The sequence below is a fragment of the Neodiprion fabricii genome, chromosome 6, assembly GCF_021155785.1.
Source record: "Neodiprion fabricii isolate iyNeoFabr1 chromosome 6, iyNeoFabr1.1, whole genome shotgun sequence".
NCBI classification, from domain to species: Eukaryota; Metazoa; Arthropoda; class Insecta; order Hymenoptera; family Diprionidae; genus Neodiprion; species Neodiprion fabricii.
Genome location: NC_060244.1, coordinates 28,387,948 through 28,409,664, shown reverse-complemented (window position 1 = coordinate 28,409,664; position 21,717 = coordinate 28,387,948). Strand labels below are relative to the sequence as shown.

Genomic DNA, 21,717 nt, shown 5'->3' with positions numbered 1-21,717 from the left:
TGACGATGTTCCTCCTTACATTCTTCGCTTGCAATCACAAATGAACAGGGGTCGACGCGAGGAGAGAATCAACGACGATTTGTACGAACGCAACGCAACACTTGAGAGGTATCCTTGAAGTAAGGTGACTTATTCTTTTTTGTTAACCAGCGAGATTAAAGAACAAAATCAATACGAGTTTCGAGAAAAAAAACGAAAAAAATGACGATTTTTTTTTGTGTTGGTTCGTTCCAAATATGTAACAATATATTTATTTTTCTGCTGATTGAAGTGGGGAAAACGAGTTGAATTTTGGAAGGCAAATAAGCAAAAAGAAGGTAGTAAAAATTTCTCGCGGTTTGGCCCGGTTTTATCAGCCGGACACTTCTCGTGTGAAATTCGATGCCGAAAGTGAGTGAGTGAGTGAGGAAAAGTGAGGAGAGACACGCGTTTTACACCTGTTCAACTCTCTAATACATACATATATACATAGAAGGAGAGAGAGAGAGAGAGAGAGAGAGAGAGAGAGAGAGAAGCCCTGACACACCGGTTTAACGAGTCGTTCGAAATGTCATCCGGCTGTCATACAATGTAATTATTTCAAACAACACGACATGTGAGTGAAAAGTGATGTGCAAAGAAAAGAAAAAAAAATTATCAAGACGAAAAGAAAAGCACACGTATAAAATCGGTCGCTGACTTTTTCCTGAGAAAAATTTTGAAAACTCTTCGTTTCGTTAATTAATTGAGGGTCAAAATTGTGTTCAATTAGAAAAGAGATAAGAGAGGTATGAAAAAAGAAAAATAAAAATAAGAAATTTCACTAGCCTAAAAAATGACAAATACGAAATATCGGCTCACCTTTTGTTGCGCCAGCCTCAGGGATTCCTCAAAATGTTTATGAACAGCCTGCTCGGCGGCCTGTTTCTGCAGTTTCTCTAACCTCTCTCGTTCCATTCTGCTTTCCCTCTCTCGTTCCCTCTCACGTTTCTCGATCTCCCGAACTTCAGCTTCCCGTCGTTCTCTGTAATCACAGATGAAAAAATTTGTTCGTCAGTTATAATATTGCTTTAATTCGAAAAATTACAATTAGAATTACATTTATCTTTGTTAATTTATTTCGTCAAAGAGATTCTTTCGTTTTTATATCGCGAAAAATTGCGCCGGGTCAACTTGGACTGCACTCAAACGAAAACAAACAAAAAGACACGTTCTTTATTTCAAAAATAATCTACCAATTGGTCGAGTTGCTTCATAAATCAATTGATTATTCTCGTATCGTCGAACCGTACAAGAAAATTGGGATTTCGATACGATGTCAATTTTTTGATTCGGACTGTTTTATATAAATAATCAGAACCGTAACTTTCTGCGATCTTGTCAAACATGGTGTTGAAATAGGAAAAAAACAGACAGCGTGCCAAGTATATAACGCATTGGATAATCTGCGAAAAATTGAGTCAGATAACGAATTGTCGTGCAATCAAATCGTCGACAAACTTTTCAAAAGATAAACAATTGTTTTTGCGACCGCTCACAGCAGCCTAGATTATACCGCAAAATTAAGTTATTTTCGTCGGATTCGTTGTCAACTTTTTTACATTATTTTTATACACGTACACATGTTGTTGTTTTCTCTCATTTCGCGTCGCATATAATTCAACGAATTTCCGACAAAACAAACACCGCATGCAATCTTGCAAGAAATAATCGATTCAAAAGAATTTTCGACCATACGAAGAATCGTCGAAATAAAATATACGTACGTATAAATAATAAATTAACATCGCATGAAGATGTGGAATTACAAAACGATCCGACAAGTCTCGGTTTATAATTAATTGTTACTCGATTAAATCCTCCGTGTTTACATCAAAAAGTTGGTGTATAATCTGAGCTCTTGGGAACATACAGAGATGTAACAATTCTTTCGCGTTTCCTCTTATAACCGCACGATTCACATTTAATTCGTTACTCTAAATACCGACGCTGCTGCGCATTATTTTCAAATTAATCATACAACCAACACAACATTGGCAGGAATGAATTTTTATTATACATCCGTCGTGTACAGTTGAACGATCCTCGTTGTTTCGATTGATAATTTAAATTCCCGATAAAATATTACCCTTGTAAGCACGTTGAATATGCGCAAATAAGTAAAGAAACAAGTAAATAAATACACTAATAGCTGCCTAATTAATTCTCAGAAATTGTCGAAAAGAAGGAGAAGAAAATAGCTGCGATGACTGTCAGGAATCCGTGACCCAGATAACTTGTGATCTTTTCATGTTTTTTTTTTTTCCTTCTTCTTCGCGCATGTACCTTGCACCTCTGTTATAAGAGAGAGAGAGAGAGATTAACGAAGAATGAGGAGATAACGTCGTCTCCTTATCTCCGATACGCGCACACACGCACAGACATTAACGATATCAAGTGTGCATTTCATAGTCATGAATTTATAATGTATACACGATTAGGTAAAATCAGCGATTATGACACGCGGCTTGTCGCAAGCCGCGATAGAGAAAAAGACAGAGAAAAAGAAGCGAAGGTTATTTCGTACATCCTGAATCCCAAAATCTCTCTAACCGACGACAGTCAAAATTTGACAAAAAGAAGGAAACTAAGATTTAAAAAACAAAGTGTAGGGTAGATAGGCGATATGCGATCAATGAATGCGTACGGATATTCACCGATTAATTAATAATCTAAAATTAATTAATTAATTAAAATATCCTAACATAAAATTAAACTTTGAAAAAAGCTTTTTAATAAAAAAAAAAAAAAATTCCTACTACCTGGCTATAAATATATGCGGCACTTACGGACACGAAAATTCCGCGAAGCTTCGTCTACGTTGAAAGAAATTATTTGCACGGATTCGATACATATGCATACGTGTTACAAGGAGGAAAAAAAAAGAAAGAAAGAAAGAAAAAAAACATGACCGAGAAGTGAGATTGCAAATATCACCGTCAAACATTGACGACTGTTGCGTGTTTGTTAATTCTTATATATTACGTGCTGTACGTGTATTTGGCATAAAAGCGCCAGCGTGTTTACATATACATACGTACGTATAAATATGTAATAATAAAAGAAACTTTTTCACACCGACTATTTTTCAACAGGCATTTAGATCCTGCGAAGATTTTAAATATACATTATAATATGTACATACACAACGGTTCGACCTAAATTCTTCTCCTCCCACACACGAGTCGCTTTTTGCGTGTAAATATAACGTTACGTTCGCCTACGAAAATACCCGCAAAATATTTTTACAACTTTTCCGTTTAATTGGATTATCATTGTCATTATTGTCGTGGTTACCGCTGCTCGTTATACGCGAGATTTCGAAAATGCGAACCTAATTACAGTCGGTGGTTTAAAAGAAAAATAGGACAAGAGAAACTTTGGCCATTTAAACTTAAAACAATAAAATAGAAAACAAAAATCAAAACAACATCAGAATTCTCTAAACAGTTGGAATAATCTACTCGAAAACGAGGAAATAGTTTGTAAATAATATCCCAATTGTTAGGACAAGTTCAAAGGTATCATCGTAACTACTCAAGCCGAGCAATAGTGTCAGAGATTGAGGGAGTGAACGGTAAAGAAGAAAAGCTACGTCCAAGAAAGCAAGAAAACCCTGGAAAAAGTTATACTTTTTCCCTCTCTCTGATCGTGAGTCGTAGTCGATAAATCGTGGGACGTCTGTTATAAAAGAAGCGAACGGTCCAACGGTTCGGTTCGATTCTCTCATCCCAGCATCCCTCGTCCGATCCTCGGGTCGTATCATTGATTGATGGCGTGGATTATGGCGGTCGCTTTGCAAACGGTGAATGGGAGCTGGCGAAGGGGGGAATAAGGGGCGAAGAAAGGGGGGGGGGGGGGGGTGTAAACCTCTTTCTCTCTCTCTCTCTCTCTCTCTCTCTCCAGGAGCGCACATCCCGATAAAGGTCGAGGGGCGAAGAGAGAAGGCGTAAGTAATCACCCGTAAGTCAGGAACGACCCTTCGCCCAACCCAACCTAATCTGTCGTCTCTGGTTTTCGCTTTCGCCATTTCGGCCAAAGAAGACTCTGTTTCATCTCCTTGGTCTTCTTCTCTTTTTTTCATATTTCTTCTTTCTTTACAAAACATTTTTTTTTTTCTCAATCGCTTTCTCTTTTTTCATTCCACGTCTTTTTGTTGTCGTTTCTTTTTCGCAGTTTTCTCTCAAAATACCCGGAATTATAGAAGGCCGAAAGGGCGGTGTAATTGCGACTAAGGCGCAAGAATTCGTATTAAATTTGAAACAAAAGAAAGGGAATAAGAAAAAAGGACAGACAGAAAGAAAGAAAGAACTAACGCAGTTTGTCCTATGACTTCTTTTTTCGTGTATTAATCATGTATTTGCACATGTATTTACTAATTCTGTGTGATATAAAATAAAAATAAAGAAAGAAAGAAAGAAAGAAAGCCGTTTATTATTCATTCGAGTAAATATTTTTATAATTCACCGGATTAAATTACATAAGCGGCTATATAACTGTATAATTCATTACATTATCATGTGTAATCGCCCAAGTTCAACAATCAGAAGAAAAAGTAAAAAAAACAACAGCCATATATAAATTTTATAAATTTCAAAAAATCACTTAAAATTCATTCAAAAGAATATAAAACGACAGTTACGTAAAATTTTCATTCTCATTTTGGGTATGTTTTTTTTTTTTCTCTCCCTCACAATACTTTGTTGAATTAAATTAAATCAACGTGTCAAGTACCAAACAAACAACGAAAGCATAATTATCTTCACCGCCAATAGTTTCAACAATTCCGTAACAAGGGCTGATCGCAGCATGTTGCATTAAATATATTATTATAACTATACACTCATATAATATCTACAAAGATACATAAAGTATGTATAAATAAGCTAACCAACGAACACCCGCTTGTCCCGGCAAGCTTCTACTTCCGGCCGTAAAAGCCTGCAGAGGCGGTACGTGTATTAAACACGTGTTGAACATGTGATGCGATGCATGTGTACCATGGCTCATGCATACATACATATACGTATATATATATATATATACATATATAATGTAACGCGTGTAAGTAACAAACCCGTATATAACGATATAACAGCAAATAATTACGATGATTATCCGGCTTGATCGTAGCGTATCCGGGTGATTATGTCGGGTATATGTATTATAGCAGAGAGGCGGTTTAATTTGTTTACACGATGCAGTTAGTACCTACCTATGCTTATATGCATATAGGACACAGCTGAAGGATGATTGAACGTGCATGCCGTACTATACGAGAAACATTAAGGCTTGCCCTGTCTATTCAGCTAACAACAATTATCCGTAACAATCGAGCATAAAAACAAGATAAGAGCATTAAGAACAGATAAGAGAGTTTTATCGATAACGATCGTTGAAAAATCAAAATAGAGATCGAAAAAAGATAATGCCAGACAAATCGAAATAATATCCAATAAAATATAAATCATCATATTATCTTCACAGTTCAAGAAAGTGTATAATAAACGCATCGGATACATACAAAGCGTGTGTGCGTGTCTGAAGAGGATAAATGATATTAACGCAATGTGAAAAGAGGAGAAAAAAAAACGCACATACATTGATAACGGTAAAAAATCCAAATGAATTTTTTTACGTTTTATATTAACAAACACCATCGCAATAGATAGAAGAATCAGCAATGAACTCTCGGAGTTGCTGATTCTGCATAGAGTTGAACATTAATGATTTTACCAAGCAATTCTAATGTAAACAGACCTGCGTAAATAATTAACGATGACTTCCTACAACGATATAAAGACATAAATAAAATTTCAGAGGCTCGTAACCGAAAGAGAACGAATATATTTCTTTATCAAACACTTCTTCTCTTTCTAGTTCATCAACGATTATAGTAGGGGAGCCCAAGAGGGGATTTTGGGTGTTATTCAAGCGCGTCAGAACAATATAAGGGAGGAAACCTTGCACCCTGTTATGAACGACCACCATATATGAACCCTTAATATACAAGGGTGCGTCTAGGGTAGCCAATCAGATTAGTAAAAAAAAATCGATCCTCAAATTAATTCGAGCTCGTCATATTAATAGAAGGTAAGTTAATTACATGGAAAAAAGCGTCAATTTCAATATTCTGACGATTTGATCATGGTATAAGAGAATAAGCGAGTAATTAGTTTGCAAAAAAAAAACGTCACCTGGAAGTATTCGAGCGCGGTTATTTTTTTTTTTAATTTGAAGGAAATCATGTAAAAATTACGGATATAATATAATCTGACGGTTTCTACACCGTAAAAAAGCTAAAATTATTGATAAAGTGAGGTACGTGCAAGTGCTGAGAACTATGTATTTCCCACTCCGCGCCTCTCTCCCCTTCTCACTTTTTCTCTATTTCTCACTCTCTCGCACCGTCCCCCCACTACTTTCTGCGGCTGATCACAATACTACGCGGTCGTGTTCGTAGATTTGTGACGCTTTGGTTTGTTTATTGTGTTTTAAAAAAGTTAAAAGTTATTTTATTTAATAACAGCCATATTTTTCTTAGGATTGTTTTCAAAAACTGAGAATTATTAATTGAGGATATAACAAGTAATTTTTTTCAAAAAAAACATAAACAAGCAGTATTTATTTTTTTGTAAATAATTTTTAAAGTTGGTGACTTGCGATGATTCACGTGAGTGGAAGTAAGTGAGCGATAGTCGGTAAAGAAAGACAGCACTAGTGAGTGAGAAAGAAAACAACAGCCATTGACTATTGGTGTCCTTTACATGTCACGGTACTACCTTAAGCTGTCAGAACAATGAAATTCCTCCACATAATTATCAGATTATAGGTTAGCACAACAAGGACATCCAGCTGAACTGTCTGCATATAAATCTGATGAGCTTGAGTATTTCAAGGTCACTATTTTTTTTTACATTTTCAAAAATCGGCTGTGAGTTCTGACGGCATCCAAATCGTCAGTCTTTTGAATAGGATACCTTTTAGAGGTCACTTAACATTCCCCCTGAATATCTGACGAGCTTGAATAACTTTTTTTTTTTTTCATTTTCTACCCCTTCGTGCTGCCACCCCCGACTTGTAAGCCGTCAGATTAATACTTCTCTGTTACCGGAAGCACATAGGGCGTTTACGATATTAATGTCTGACGCACTCGAGTATTTCTTTATAATAAATTTTTTTTACATTTTTGAAAATCAGTACCTACTTCCCCCGGCAGTAAAAGAGCATATATCATATGAACTTTTTTTCTTTTTAGTATCTAATCTTTATGATCCAATAGGTTCTCGCAGCGCTCGAGTGACTTACCATTTAGCCTCTTTTCCTCCCCTACTATTATGAATAACTCGCTCTAGCAATAAAATGCAGACAAGTTGAAGAATATTTACCGAATTAACGTCAATTAATCGAAGTAATTCCAACGAATCCGATACGACTGTACGTATTATCAATTATCCTTCTTTTACCGCATAATTTCCTCTCTCTCTCTCTCTCTCTCTCTCTTTACCGCAATTTCCGGATTTGGAGTAAGTGAAAAGTGAAGAACCAAAGAAAAAAACAGTGCGTAAGACGAAGGTGCACAGAATTTTTCTCGAAGTATATTTTTCATCAAGATACGGGAAGCAGAAAGAGGGAAAGGGAAAGAGAAAGTATTCGTATTACGCAGGTTCCTTGACCTTCCTCTTGCAAGCAGCATCGATATGACAGAGAGAAGGATATCACACGCACACAGAGAAAGACACACATCAGTCACTGAAAAACCACGTGAACTCTGTAACTTAAGTGTATTTATGCAACAAGCACCAGTCAATTTCATCTATCCGTGTGTTATACGCTGTAATTATTTTCTTTTGAGTAATCGAGTGGAATTTCTTGATAGTGTTTAACGAGGGAAACTGTGCAATTACAGCGAGAGAAAGAGAGAGAGAGAGAGAGAGAAAGAATCGAAGTGGAGGGGGAAAAACCCAAGACATTTTATGACAAGTATTTATGAGGACGGTTCTAGTAGTTCCGAATACGTACGTTTAACGAATCGTAAAAATTCTGCACATATATTATCACGTAGCAGTATATTATAATACCCAACAAAACGTACAAATAATATAATATCGATCATAAATTATATTATAAAAAGAGGGACGAAGAAGAAAAGAAGATATGTACAATGATAACGAAGTATTTGCCACGTACGTAGCTTGTGGATGGAGAAGAAGAAGAATGAGAATAGAGAACGATCGTATAAGCAAGCGACATATTATATCACACATCACACATGCGGGCGAATTTAGCAGGCGTGTGTGACAAATGCCTACAAGTAAGTTATACCTATCATACATAGCGGTGTGCCAGTTGGCGTACAGTGAACCTATATGACTAACCAACTATAACTAACCAACCGACAAACTCAAAGGCAAAGCATGCGTGTCAAACGACGTAGAAGGTTTAAAAAAAAAATAAATAAATAAATAAAAATAAAAGAGGGAGAGAGAAAGATAGAGAGAGAGAGAGTTACGCAAGCAATTCGCGCATGGATTGGATTGGATGTCACGAATATATGTATATCGAGAGCAGTGACGAGGAGTAGCGAGTGTTACGGGAATGTGAAAGAAAAGAGAAGAGAAGGAGGAAGGAAGAGGCGTGGACGAAACGAGGAGTCAGTAAATCGTCGCCGAGTTTATCATTAATCTCTTATAATACCGTTTTTCAAACGACGACTGAACGCTTTTACAGAGAAACGGAATTTAGCTTACTCTTTCCTTCATTCTCTCTCTCGCTCTCTCTCGCTCTTCGAATTCTTCGATCCAATTTTTTTCATCGTCAACATAACGACTACCGCAGTTTCAATATCATCATACTTGTATAACAACGAACAGTGTTCTCTTCTTCAGAAGAATAACCTTGACCGATCGACAAGTTTAATAGATACCAAACGTTAGCTGTCGTCGTCGTGGAAAAATCATGTTACTAATTATTTTGTTATTTGGACACGGTCAACCGTTTGCGTATACGAGTGCAATTACATATATATATATACAAGTATTTAAGACCGCAGCCCAACAACACGTATTTCGAACTTTGATCCAAACGATTTTCTCAGTACTGACCGATCGGCGCCGAACTTCGTAATGATGTTATAATCGCTGCCCACACACCCGATATACTCCCGATGATAATAATAATAATAACAATAATAATAACAACAAATACAAACAGCGTAAAAAAAGGAGGGGAAGAAAGAAAAAAAAGGAGACCGAAAAAGAGAAACACGCGTTCAGCATTACAATCATTCCACTTCCTCCATTTCTTATTTATACATTATTTGTTACACATTATCGGCAACGGTAATTGCCCTGCGCAACAAGTGCATCGTATATGTATATAAGAACATGCGTATGTCATAAATATATATATATATATATATGTGCACATATGTGGCAAGATGTTATTAACACGCTGCAAATATAAATGCATATGAGTAATGTATGTGCGTACGTAGGTGTATGTATACGGTAGAGACGCAAGACGATTGATTGAAACGTATACCCGATAAATGAATAAGTTAACCCCTCGCTAAGTAGCGGCAGCAGCAATAAACTGACGTGGGTTAAAAATATACGCACCAACATCATCGTCGGTCTGACGAAAGAGAAAAAAAAAAAACACATGACACACACATACACACACGCAACATTCAATGAGTCGAGGGAAGATCGTGCGTGACAGAACTAGCGAAACAAACGAAGAACAAAAAAAAAAAAAAAACAACCCACCACTGCGAGATAAATTTTCTACTTGTCTTCTCTCCGTCTCTCTCTCTCTCTCATTCGCTAACGAGCGAATAAGAGAAACAGAGACAGAGATAGAGGGATTCGAGTCCAGTCGTGCAAAGCGCGTACACAAACAAACGCCCATTTGCCTATAGATGATAAAAGGTATTTGTGAACGGAGAGCGCGATAACGTCAGTCGTCGGTTATGTCGTTAACTAGAGGGATACGAGTAGCGTTGTTGCATACCGTCGTCGTGGCGGAAGACTTGAAAACAAAAGCAACAGAAAGAGAGAAAAAAAAACAATTAACACAAAAGTGAGATAGAGAACGTTAGAATATTCGCGGAAGACGTATAAAAAACTAATCCGCCGATCGCCGACGAGCGACGAAAACTCTCGGACAACGAGCGGAATGTCTTGTATTCGCGAGTGAAAAAATAGAAACAAGAAAAAAAAAAAAAATCAGTAAAACCAAAATCAAATAAAAACAAGAAGGAGGAACTGCGAAATCTGGAATTTTACGCCGCGTTTGCGCAAATTTCAGCACATATCGCTTAAATCCCCCCCCCTCCCCGTGATCCAACCGCCATCGCGCAGGGTTCAGCGAACCAAGAACGCGATCGCCATCTGAATTGTCAGCTAGCTGCTAGGTGTTCGTATGTGAAAATACATGCGTTACAACACCGTCGAGGTGTATAGATATACGGCGTACACGATAAGATCGGCACACCTGCGCCCACGCAACACGCACACATCGGCACGTCGTCGCCGTAGTCATTATAAATAATAATCATCATCGTCGTCGTCATCGTCAGATGTTGAGAGATAAATTATTCGAGCGATTAACGACTGACACGTTGTACGTATAGCCGTGTGCGCGTGTGTTTGTGTAACAGGTAAATACATTAAACACGTGTGCGCATTGTGTACGAACGTATCGCGTATACACGATCTTTACGTCATCGCAGCTGATTTTACACGATTGACCTAGATTCCGGACGCGCGGCGCCGCGACGGTGGCGTTAAAATATTATGGCGGATAAAACCGACGACGACGATAAGAGAAGCGTCATCGGGAAAAATTCCTTCGCCTCTGTTGCACTCCGTTGGCCTTCCGTTACTTTTTCAGATCAACAACGAGAGAATGAGGAACAATCGTATCCCGTTGCAATGACAGTCCGCAACTTCGAGAGACGGATTTTTCCTCGGCACGGATAACGTCTTTTCGCGAATAGAGGATATTTGCGGTTCTGATTCAACGACGACGTGCGTCGCGCAACCGTCATCCTCGGCAAGTGTGATACCATGGCATACGTTACAACTATAAAAGTCACTCGGGTATATATATATGTTCGATACGATGAACGTTGAACATGTGTGGGAAACATCACATTATTTTAAGGCGAGAGGAGAGAAAACAAAACGAAACCCGAACGTTGCTGCGTGCAAAGACACTGACTTCGTGTATTGTGTGCCTAAGTAAATTATTGTACACACCATTGTGCAAATATAATGATACGCCGATAATTTGTAATTTGCAAGTCGAATCGCGCGCAATGAATATATACAACTGCAATTACCCGCAACGTAATAAATATATAATATAGGTGTGGTCGTTAAGAATGAGGAGGACAAACAAGAAAAACTGGTTCGCAAGATCGTGGAAAAGGCACGAGTAAGGACAAAAATAATAATAAAAATAATAATAATAATTATGATAATAATGCCCGATTACAGCAGTCTCAATCGCTGCTGATAGCGTAAGCTTTTTTTTCTTGGGGGGGGGGGGGGGGGGGGGGGGGGGGCGATTTACGTATAAAACAGCTTAACGATACAACATAAGCCTGTTCGTCGTCATCGGGAATACCACCCGGTATTTCGTAAACATGATTTGTAAGTATGTAAACATGATACTTCGTCCGAGGAAATTTTTTTCGTTGACATATGCTGTGTAAAGAAAGAAATAGAATGAATTCGATTGTTTCAACTGATGTAGTTTAATGTCACGAGTATCGCCGACTCGGTTGTCCAGTCTGTCCACATGGCTAGTAATAATAATTAATAATAACAGCAATAATCTCGAGGGTTAACTGTGCGAGTACAAATATTATCGGCAGCGACGATCTAGTGCCTAATACAAGAGTATAATTTGTACTACGTAGGCTTACTGTATGCAACATTGCCCAAGTATCGTACCAAGGTACGTTAGAGACTAATTGACAAGCCATGGGCAAAATTCCCATAATTATTAAATGGAAACAGTTACCGTTCAGGTACTTACTAGGTACTCTCGAAGTTCTTTCTTCCATCTGGTAATTCGTATTACTGAACAATACGGCAACGTACACGCACGTATGAAGAGACACGGAGAGTAATAACAGAAACGCTTGATGATAATGATAATGATAATAACGATGACAACAACGATAATACGTTAACCAGGTCTTCTGTATCATCACATACACACACAGTCAGTCACACGTCCAAGAGTAACGACCTTGGATGACCTTGTATCGGGTACAACGAGGAATCACCGTCAAAAGTAGTAGAGAATTTTACACCACGCGTATATGTACTGTATATACATATATACATATTTATGTGCGTATACGTAATAAAAATTCCGTTCCTTTCCCTCTTTCGCTGTTTACTCCCTACCCCTGATTAGATTATACGCGAGGCGGCAGGGAGTAGAATAATAATAACAATAACAATAATAATAATAAAAAGAAGAAGAAGAATAAGGAAATGGTGAAGGAACAGGAGGGGGGCAACACTTGTGCCGAGGCTATTTGCTCTGCCAACCCAACCCTCCATTTCATTCCATTCCATTCCATTCCATTCCACTCCACTCCACTCCACTCGCCCTCTGTTTCTCTCTATTTTCCGTTCTCCCTTTTTCACAATCAGTCACTACATAGCAGAATGGAACATTGTGCACGAGGAGTAAGGAGCGAGGTTTTCAGGCAAGCATCGCAGGCAGGTATGAGGAAGGCAGGCACGCAGAAGTCGAACAAAGGGAGCGAGGGTCCCGGGGGGCTTTCTCATCCTCCTCCTCTTCGTCTCCCGGTCTGGTGATCGCCTCTCGTGAGTTGGTTCGTCCGCTCCTTCTCTCTCCGAGCCCTTTGTCGACGATACGCGCAGCGGGGAATAAGGAGAATGATGATGATGACGAGGATGAGTTGGAAGAGAAGAAGGACGAGGAGGATGAGGAGGAGGAGGAGGAGGAGGAACGACGTCTGCTACGAGGAATCTCATCTTTACACAATGTAGCGACCGAAACGAGAGAAGGATGGAAAGAGAGTGAGTGAGAGTGAGAGTGAGAAAGAGAGAGCGAGAATACGACGCCACCGACTAACGAAAACCCAAACTACCGTCTTGTCACACACCTTTATAATACCTGTAATACTATTAACGTACCTGCCTGGCAGAGAAAAAGGGACCCCCGATGGGTCTATAAAACTATCAACCGACAAAATATGGAACAGGAAAAAGAAAAACTATAGAAACCATTCTTCCTCCCCTTATCTCGTCAGCCGCTACAGGTATTTACTGTGAACATACATATATACGTGTGCTTCGGAATTCTTTCCCAGTTCCTCGCACGATTACCAAACTTCCGCATTCTCTGTCTTCCTCGACACTATCCTTATCTCCTCGTTTCCCTTCTTCACCTGCCGCCGCTCGTTTTCCAATTACGATAATCGTCCCAAGCTTTGCGCGAACACCACCATTGTTCGTCGACGACACACGCGATGACCTTGAGCTTACTCCTCCGCCCGCCGTGCCCTTACCGCGTATCGAAAAAAACCGTTTGTAACTCCAGAAATGTAAAATTGAAAAAACAAACCCCGCGTCTTTGAGAAAGAGAAGTAAACAAACAACCCGACTCGGCTTTCACCGTCGACGTTAGCTGAGAAATTCTTACGATCCGTAGGAAAAGATTAACCATCCAGCCGTACGACTGAAAATAGGAACATCGTCGAGCTTTCTCGAATTCTACAACATCGCACGTTAATTTCGCCAATCCCCTCGTCGATATAATATCGAAAAGAATAAACTTACAGGGCGAGGGTGTTGTTGCCGGGGCTCGTTGAGTCCGGCACAAAATTTGACTGTTGTACGGAGACGAGATGGTGCGCAGCGTAGGCAGCAGCGGCGGCGGCGTTAGTTTGTCCACCTCCACCGCCTCCGCCTCCACCGACGGCACCGGCTGGCATCAAGTTGTAGGGTTGATAAAGCAGCTGTGGTTGCTGATGAGATGACTGGGTGCTGGCACCTAGCAGCTGGGTGGTTTGTCCCTGCGGATGACTTCCCTGGGTGGCAGTTTGCGGACTAGCTGGCAGCACCGCCATCGCCGCGCCTCCTAGCACTGGTGGCATACTTCCGGGGCGCCGGACTCGCAGCAGCACTCAACGACCATTATTGATACACACGCCACGGTTTTCGCCAACCGTTGTTGCATTTCTTCCCTTTTCTCAGTCTCGATCTATTATTTCTTCCTCCCTATCTCTCTCACACCCGGTCCGAGCCGGAGGATTTATGACGACGGATAAACGACACCCGACGAATGGGGGGAGGGGGTCAAAGACGCTTTCGAGTACTTGCGAGAACAATGAAGAACCACGCCGGTCGATCAGTGCTCGTTTAACTAATAACGAAACGAATCGAAATCCAAACTGTTTTCAAGAGTACCGCCTATCTTCTTCGGTTATCCCTTTCACTTCACTTCACTAAATATCCCCCGATACACGGTGTATGTTTTCTTGTTCCTTCTTCCTTCTTCCAGATAATTATCAATATTTTCACATGTATTTATTTCTTCACTCGCCGTTGTGCGTTTTCATTAACATATATCGTCGTCGCCTCGAGGTGCACTTAAAACGACACATTCACCACCACCACTACCACGCACCTCTCACTTACGTTCCTTTGTTCCCGTTTCACTTACAATTAGCGTCCAATTCTAAAAGCAGGTTTACTATCACTATCTCGTCTAACGATTACCGAGATTTTCTAACGAGTCGGCGGATTGTCGAACAACGACGACGACGACGAGATAATCGGGTGAGAATAGTTTTCCATGATTATGTGCGGGGAGACGAGACGGTGAAAAGAAAATCAAATAAAGAAATAAAGGAAAACTGAACAAGGTCTGCAAAACGGCGTCAAGACGGCGCAAAACTCGCACAACCGAACGAACAAAGAGACCTTGAGTCGCCTGGGCCGACAACACTTTGAGCATCCAGCAGCACTGAAATCCTCGATGTGTTTGCCGCGCGCGTGTGTCTGTGTATATTAAATGTATGTTTAATACGTGATTGCGTTTTAAATATCACGTAGATGGAAACGCGGGGTTAGCCGTTTGCAACGAATATAAATCGCTTCTTTTTTTAATCCCCACAGAATGTGTCATCACCCACGATTACACATAAGAATTAAATCACAAATCCACACGAGTATAATATATACACGGTAAAAATGCACGGTACAGCAATTTATCTTTATATATTCATATGTTTCTACACACACACATATACATGTATATATATATATATATATTTTTCGTTTTCTTTCCCAAGGATATATAAGATGCGACGCAACGGGAAGTACCCGCGTATATTACAACATAACACGTCGATAACGGTAATCCAGGTTTTGTAGAGTAAAAATCCTTTGGCACGTCTATATACGTACGTACGTGTACATGTACGAGTCGGTATACACTGTCATATATTTAGATATATATGTATGTAATACATAAATACATACATATATATATATATACACACACACACACGATATAATAAATGGGTCAATTATAAAAATCGTTCGCTCTTGTTTAACGGCGTCTCTCGGCTATCGCTCTGAGACACACCAATCCGCGTCAAAGGCCGCTACACTACTGCGGGAACCGGGGCTCTCGGCCCTCCCCGCCTCCCCCCTCTTGCCCTTCCTTGTCTCCTCCCCCCCCCAACCGTCTCCGCCGCGCGCCGCTCAGCCGCCTCCAACGAAGCTCGGGAATCTCCGTCGCTCCCCTCGTATAGCGTCGATCGCCGCGTCGGCGGAACCGGGAGAGTAGATTTCCCCTCCGCGGGTCCGCCCCTCCTCCCCTCTCGAACGACCCTCCCCGCCATTCGGCGAAGCTCCGTGACCGAAGCCGACCGACACAACCGTCCGACCAACTCAAGCAGCACAACGCGGCAAAAAATAATACATACCCCCGCCGCCGCCCGACCCGTTTGAGCGAGTTCGAGCAGTGAGGAGAGGAAACAGTTGAGAAGAGAGTAAAAGAGAAGCGAGGAGAAGGGAACGCGGAGAGGAGGAGGTGAGTGGTCCGAGACGCAACGCGCCTGAGGGGCGAGGGGATGGATGCACATCGCCTGCCTATGCAGAGGCACGTCTCACGCGCACGCGTGTGTGAACGCATACCAGTTTTGTGCGTGTCGCGCGCGCACACAACGTTTGTTCCCTGTTTTTTTTTTTTTTTTTCTCATTGCTGCAGAGCTGCTGTCTGTCCGTTTCTCTCGCTTCGTCGACTGTGCCTGCTAGTAAGTAAGTAAGCGAGTGTGCGTCGGGTGAGTTTAGACGGGGCGAGAAACACTGCACGCAGGCACCGGATGTTCGTGCGGGATACATATATTTATATATATATATACACACACGTATGTTCGTACGTACATTATGTGGGCATGTGCGTGCGGGCAAGCGTTCGGTGTTTACCTATACTTACAACCGGGAATGGAATGCCGTAAGGGGCGAGGGGTGGGGTGGGTTCTGGCCCGGTTCCCTTTCGTTTCTTGGTTATTTTACGGGGGTGCAAAACTGGCGTTGCGTAAACCCGACGTTCTTCGAATCTTTGCCGAGCTACGATTAAATCGATTAGTTTCATGTTATAACTTAATTTTGGGGGCTTTGAATGATGAGGATTCTTTTTCTCATGGTCGATAAAACTTTTCCAGTCTCTTCTTCTCTTATTTCGCTTGGCCACATGCAAGAAGGGTTGTACGGCGTAAGCTTTGATCGAAAATTAAAGGACAACTTTAGACTGCGGAGATATATACATAACGTTATGCGAGAAAAATTAAACATGTTTGAACGTAGGCTTGTTAGTTTCTGGCATGAATGACGACGATATTTTATACGCCTGACCTTGAGAACGCTGGGTCGCACTCTCTTCCCGATGAGAAATGAAAAGAAAAGAAAAAAAAAAAACAAACAAAGAAGGAAAAACGATCGTTACAATATTTTTCCACGAATTTCACCTCTCCGACATACGTTATAATTATATCTACACACATCCACATCCGACGTATTAATAATAACGTTGGATTCATATAAATCGTTGTCGCAGATTACGCGATCGCTTCTTGTATACCCGAGGGGGATATACAAAGACGATGACTGCTACACTCCTAATAGCATTTGGCAACGGACGAGTTCTCTGTAACGCGAAAGAAGCGTGAGCGAGAGAGAAAGAGTGAGAGAGAGAACTGCGAACGCGTTGCAAACTCGTCCACGAGCTAGAAGCGTGAACCGTTACATTTGAAACACTGCGAGCTATTAATGTAGCAAGTTCATTAAAATTGGATAAATTCTATGCGCAGTGCGTTCCCTTGCAACCAGAAATAAAATGATGAAAAATACGTTATACATGTACGCGTTGCAGGGAGTTGAAAATACTACACCCCACACACATGCGCACAGACGTGCCGAATGTACGTACAATAAAATTTCGCAAAATCTGAAAGGAAAGAGTTTCCGCGCGTCGGCCTTGAACACGGCTGGTAATCTAGAATATTAACCCATCCCACCGGAAAGAAACTACGGCGCGTGGTTTGGCCTTTGTGTAGGGGTTGAAACCGACCGCACACAAGAGCGAGCGCCCGTAACCCCGCAGGTTATATTATAGGTATATAACCTATCCTATGTACAAACTTGTTTGCGCAACCCCCGTATTGATTATATCTGGCAACACGGCCCCTCCGTTTTATACGGCTAGGCTGTATATACACACATACATACGTACATACGTATGGACACACGCGCGTGTATCCATGTACTACACGTACACGCGCACAAAACATCTTACACACAAGTGTATCTTCTCCGGGACGAGGAGGATCGCATCCTCAAAGGAACGTGTCCACGACGAATCGCGGGCAACCCTCCGAACGCCCTCGCAGGCGTCGAGGTCGGTCGAGAAACTTGCCGACGAAAGGGGTAGAGGGCAAGGGGCATGGTGTAAGAGTCGAAGCGCATGCCCGGGAGAATTTTTACTCCAGCCCCCTCCTCTTTGGCCCTGCCGCTGCAGTCGGTATTGTTTTGCCGCGCTCACCTTCCGGGTGCCCGATACCACCCCCCGACGGAAGACCGTTTCGTCTGCGTCTGCAGGAAAAGGGGGTGGAGGAGGAGGTGGAGGTGGAAACTCAGCGGTTCAATCTTTCGTTCCTTTGTCCTCGCCTTTATACGGCACGTACACAGGTACACGAGGGCGGCGTAAGCGTGCCCTAAAGAGGGTCGTTGCGCCCTTCGCGTTGGTGTAGGTTCGAATAAGGTTGAAACCGGGTGAAATCAGGGGGTTGACGGAGCGAGTGTGCGTGGGCGGTTCGGAGAGCTGGCACACGGTCCGTTGTTGCGCGGATTAAACGACCTCTGGCTCCACGGCGCGGATGAGACGTCGGGGTCACGTCAGGGTCACGATAAACTTACTACAATTAACCGAACTCGAGTCGCCGTCGTTTTCGTCGTCGTTACGTTGCATATAACCGTAACACGAAACTACGCGCTTGTAACGCGCGTTTCGCAGTGGAACGACTTTCGTCGACGATGAGGCGAAGTAACGAGCTCCAAACCTCAAGGTCGAGATATAAAATCGACCGTACCTGCTGAGTAATAGAATATACCTATACGGTATAAGAGGGGAAATTGAAAGTCTTATTAGGCAAGGAAAAGTTAGACCCTCGATAAAAATTCGTATGATATCTGTACCTACCTACGCCGAGAATCCGTTGTCACACCCGTCGGAAATAAGCTCAAGTCTGAATTGGGACGAGAGATATTCGTAACACGTTGTGCAGCATGTATTAAAAACACAACGCGTATGATACACGGGAATAAAAAATAAATAAAATATAGACGTTGGTCGCATAGTGTTATACTGTACACAACGGTACAGGATAGTCGTACGACAAACGGGAGGGAGCGGTAGAATGAGATAGAGAAGGAGGGAGAGAAAGAGGAAGGGCGACGTCTGCAGGGCAGGAAACACGTACGAGGCAACAAATAGTAATAATAAAACGGATTCCCTCGGTTCGCTCGGGCGAGACTCACGGAGTACCCCAAGTATAAACCCTTGTCCCTCCTTCCCCCTCTTTTCATTCTTGGATACGCGTCACGTGTGCGTTCCACGCATACAGGTATGCGCGCACTCACACGAGGCGTCGGAGAGACGAGGACGGAAGAATAGAAGAGAAGAGAGCGAAAGAGTCTCGTCTCACGCACGCACACACGCGCGCAAACACGTAAAGCTGCAAACCCTTGACGCGCACACCGTCGAGCCACAGTTATAATAACCGCTTCAGCCGCGAGTTGTAACACTCGCAGCATGAGGTCACGTGGCAATGGCGGCCATCTTGCGAATAACGATCCATCTGCCCCGCCGCCGCCGGTTTACGCTCGCTCTCGGCTGTTACAGCTAGATGTGCGTGTGTGTGTGTGTGTGTGTGTGCAGTGATGCAGATCCGCATGTTAAACTTGGGCTGCACCTACCCATGGCTATGGTTCATCCTCCATTCTACACATTGTACGTCTATATATACACACACACACACATATATGTATATATATACGTGGATATGTGTGCACATTTGTCCGTGCTATCGTGTGTACAGCGCCGCATATATACGTATATACTTACAGTGCGCAAACTGCACGGCCGCCGACCTCCGCGAGGGTGGAGCGAGAGAAAGAGAAATAGGGGAATAAACGAAAGAAAGAAAGAGAGCGAATACGTAGAAATACAAAACAAAAAAAAAAGAAACAATTAAAATAAAAACCGCCGACGACGCACGTTCCCGTAGCTGACAAATAATTATTGCGGAATATCTTGCAAACCGATGAACGAGCTATACGCGTGCGTTATAGGTGAATAGGCATGAATAACGTCATCGTGCAATGCTGATAATGTAATACGGGCCGGATATACACGTTACACATTTGTATTACACTACATATAGGTATATGTATATAGATAAATGTGAATTCGAGGAATCGTAAATTTACGTTATTTTATACTGTGGATGCAAGCGGTGCGTAATGCGTATTATCAATACGTGTATACATACCTGTATACCATGCACTTCTTACAACGCGTGACCGCAGACGACGAACGATTAACGCCTTATCGCAGCTGCGTTGTCTGCTCTTGAATTATGCCCTCGTATTCAACGATGTATACACACATGTACGATATACTGTATAAACCTACCATGTACACATTATAGATTATTACTTTACACAACAGACGTACCAGAGTTTCTTGTGCACGCAAGAACGCTGGTGCGAACGGCCCCCCCCCCCCCTACTCCTCCTCAAACCTCCTCGTCGTCCCGATGCTTATTCAAGTTTCACCGTTTTTCTAAACGTTGAATCGTAAACAAACATCTTGCGCGGGTGGAGGATGCCCACCTATGTACACACAAGTGATTGTTCTGTCACCGTTTAGCAGTGACACACCACGCACACTGTGGTACGCGTATCTTGCGGTGTGTAACAATCCATCCGACTATGAACGCGTTATAGGTATATAGGTATGTAACCATTCGGGAACAAAGGCACAAGGCGGTTGTGCAACGGCTATTCCGTGTAAAAATTGCTGCCGTTTCTTTCCCCGAGGCGAGGCAAGGTTTCTTATCGGCTCAAGGTCGGGGTTAAAATAGGCCTACATATCCTATCGTACTATTGTTTCAGCCGGGATAAATGAGAATGATACACGTAAACAAACGAACAACAAAAGCGTAAGAGCGAAAAAAAATATTGAAATAAATAAATAAGTAAATAAAAGAAAAAAAGAAATCAACGTTCGTTTAACTAGACGGTGAAAACCGGTTTACAACAGGTTGAACAATGCGCGGTATAATTCTACACACACGGTCCAATGGCTATCCCGATACTTGATATAATGGATCGGCCCAAATATATATTTATATACGTACGCATGTATGTACAGCAAAACAAATCGTGCCTGAGTAGATTATACAGGCAAGCGGGTCGGGTATTACAAAGATGGCGAGAGGTAAAGTTTATCGGTTTAGCGAGCGGAGCTGTAGAAATAATTTTACGAACATGATCCGATATTTGTTTTTTTACAAACTGCACACATCTGCGCTCCGTATAATATAATATCCACAACTATCTACGTATATTCTAGGTATGCAATTTTGCAAATGCAAAAGTTCAGCTGCAGATTTAATACCTACAGTGTAGCGCCACGTGTGCGCATCGGTATGACGAACACGCGTTTAAATAGCGACCTAAGAATAGTACTTGTTACATAGGTTTACATACGTGTGTATATACATATACATATAGGTATAACGTATATGCTGAAGCACTTGTGAAGATATGCATGCGTCTGTGTGTGTGTGTGTTGTGTACGACTCGGGTTGTAGGTAGACGCGATATAATAATACTGCATATTTCCACGGGTTATTCATACAGACCTATAGCAAGAGGAGGAGGAGGAGGCCTTTGAAGTGGCGTAACTATTCACCTCTTCCTTTTACACAGTATCGCATCGTATCGTATGTATAACGTTTATACCTACGTACCTGTATGCGATAGATAAGTATGACCGACGACACGGAGTAGTTGCCCTAGTTTTGCGATGAAATCGCGGTTACCTTCAAACTCCCTGAGAGTGTGCATTGTG

The 21,717-nt window shown here is 41.8% G+C and overlaps 1 protein-coding gene across 4 annotated transcripts in view; it reads right to left on the bottom strand.

Annotated features, from left to right (window-relative positions):
- The window catches only part of LOC124185661 (probable JmjC domain-containing histone demethylation protein 2C), a 202,005-nt gene that overhangs the window by 21,991 nt on the left and 158,297 nt on the right, over window positions 1-21,717 (bottom strand). For all 4 annotated transcript variants that reach the window (XM_046576629.1, XM_046576626.1, XM_046576627.1 and 1 more), the window contains exon 9: window positions 841-1,003. In XM_046576629.1, coding sequence (XP_046432585.1) covers window positions 841-1,003 — 163 coding nt within the window. The remainder of the gene's footprint in view (window positions 1-840; window positions 1,004-21,717) is intronic.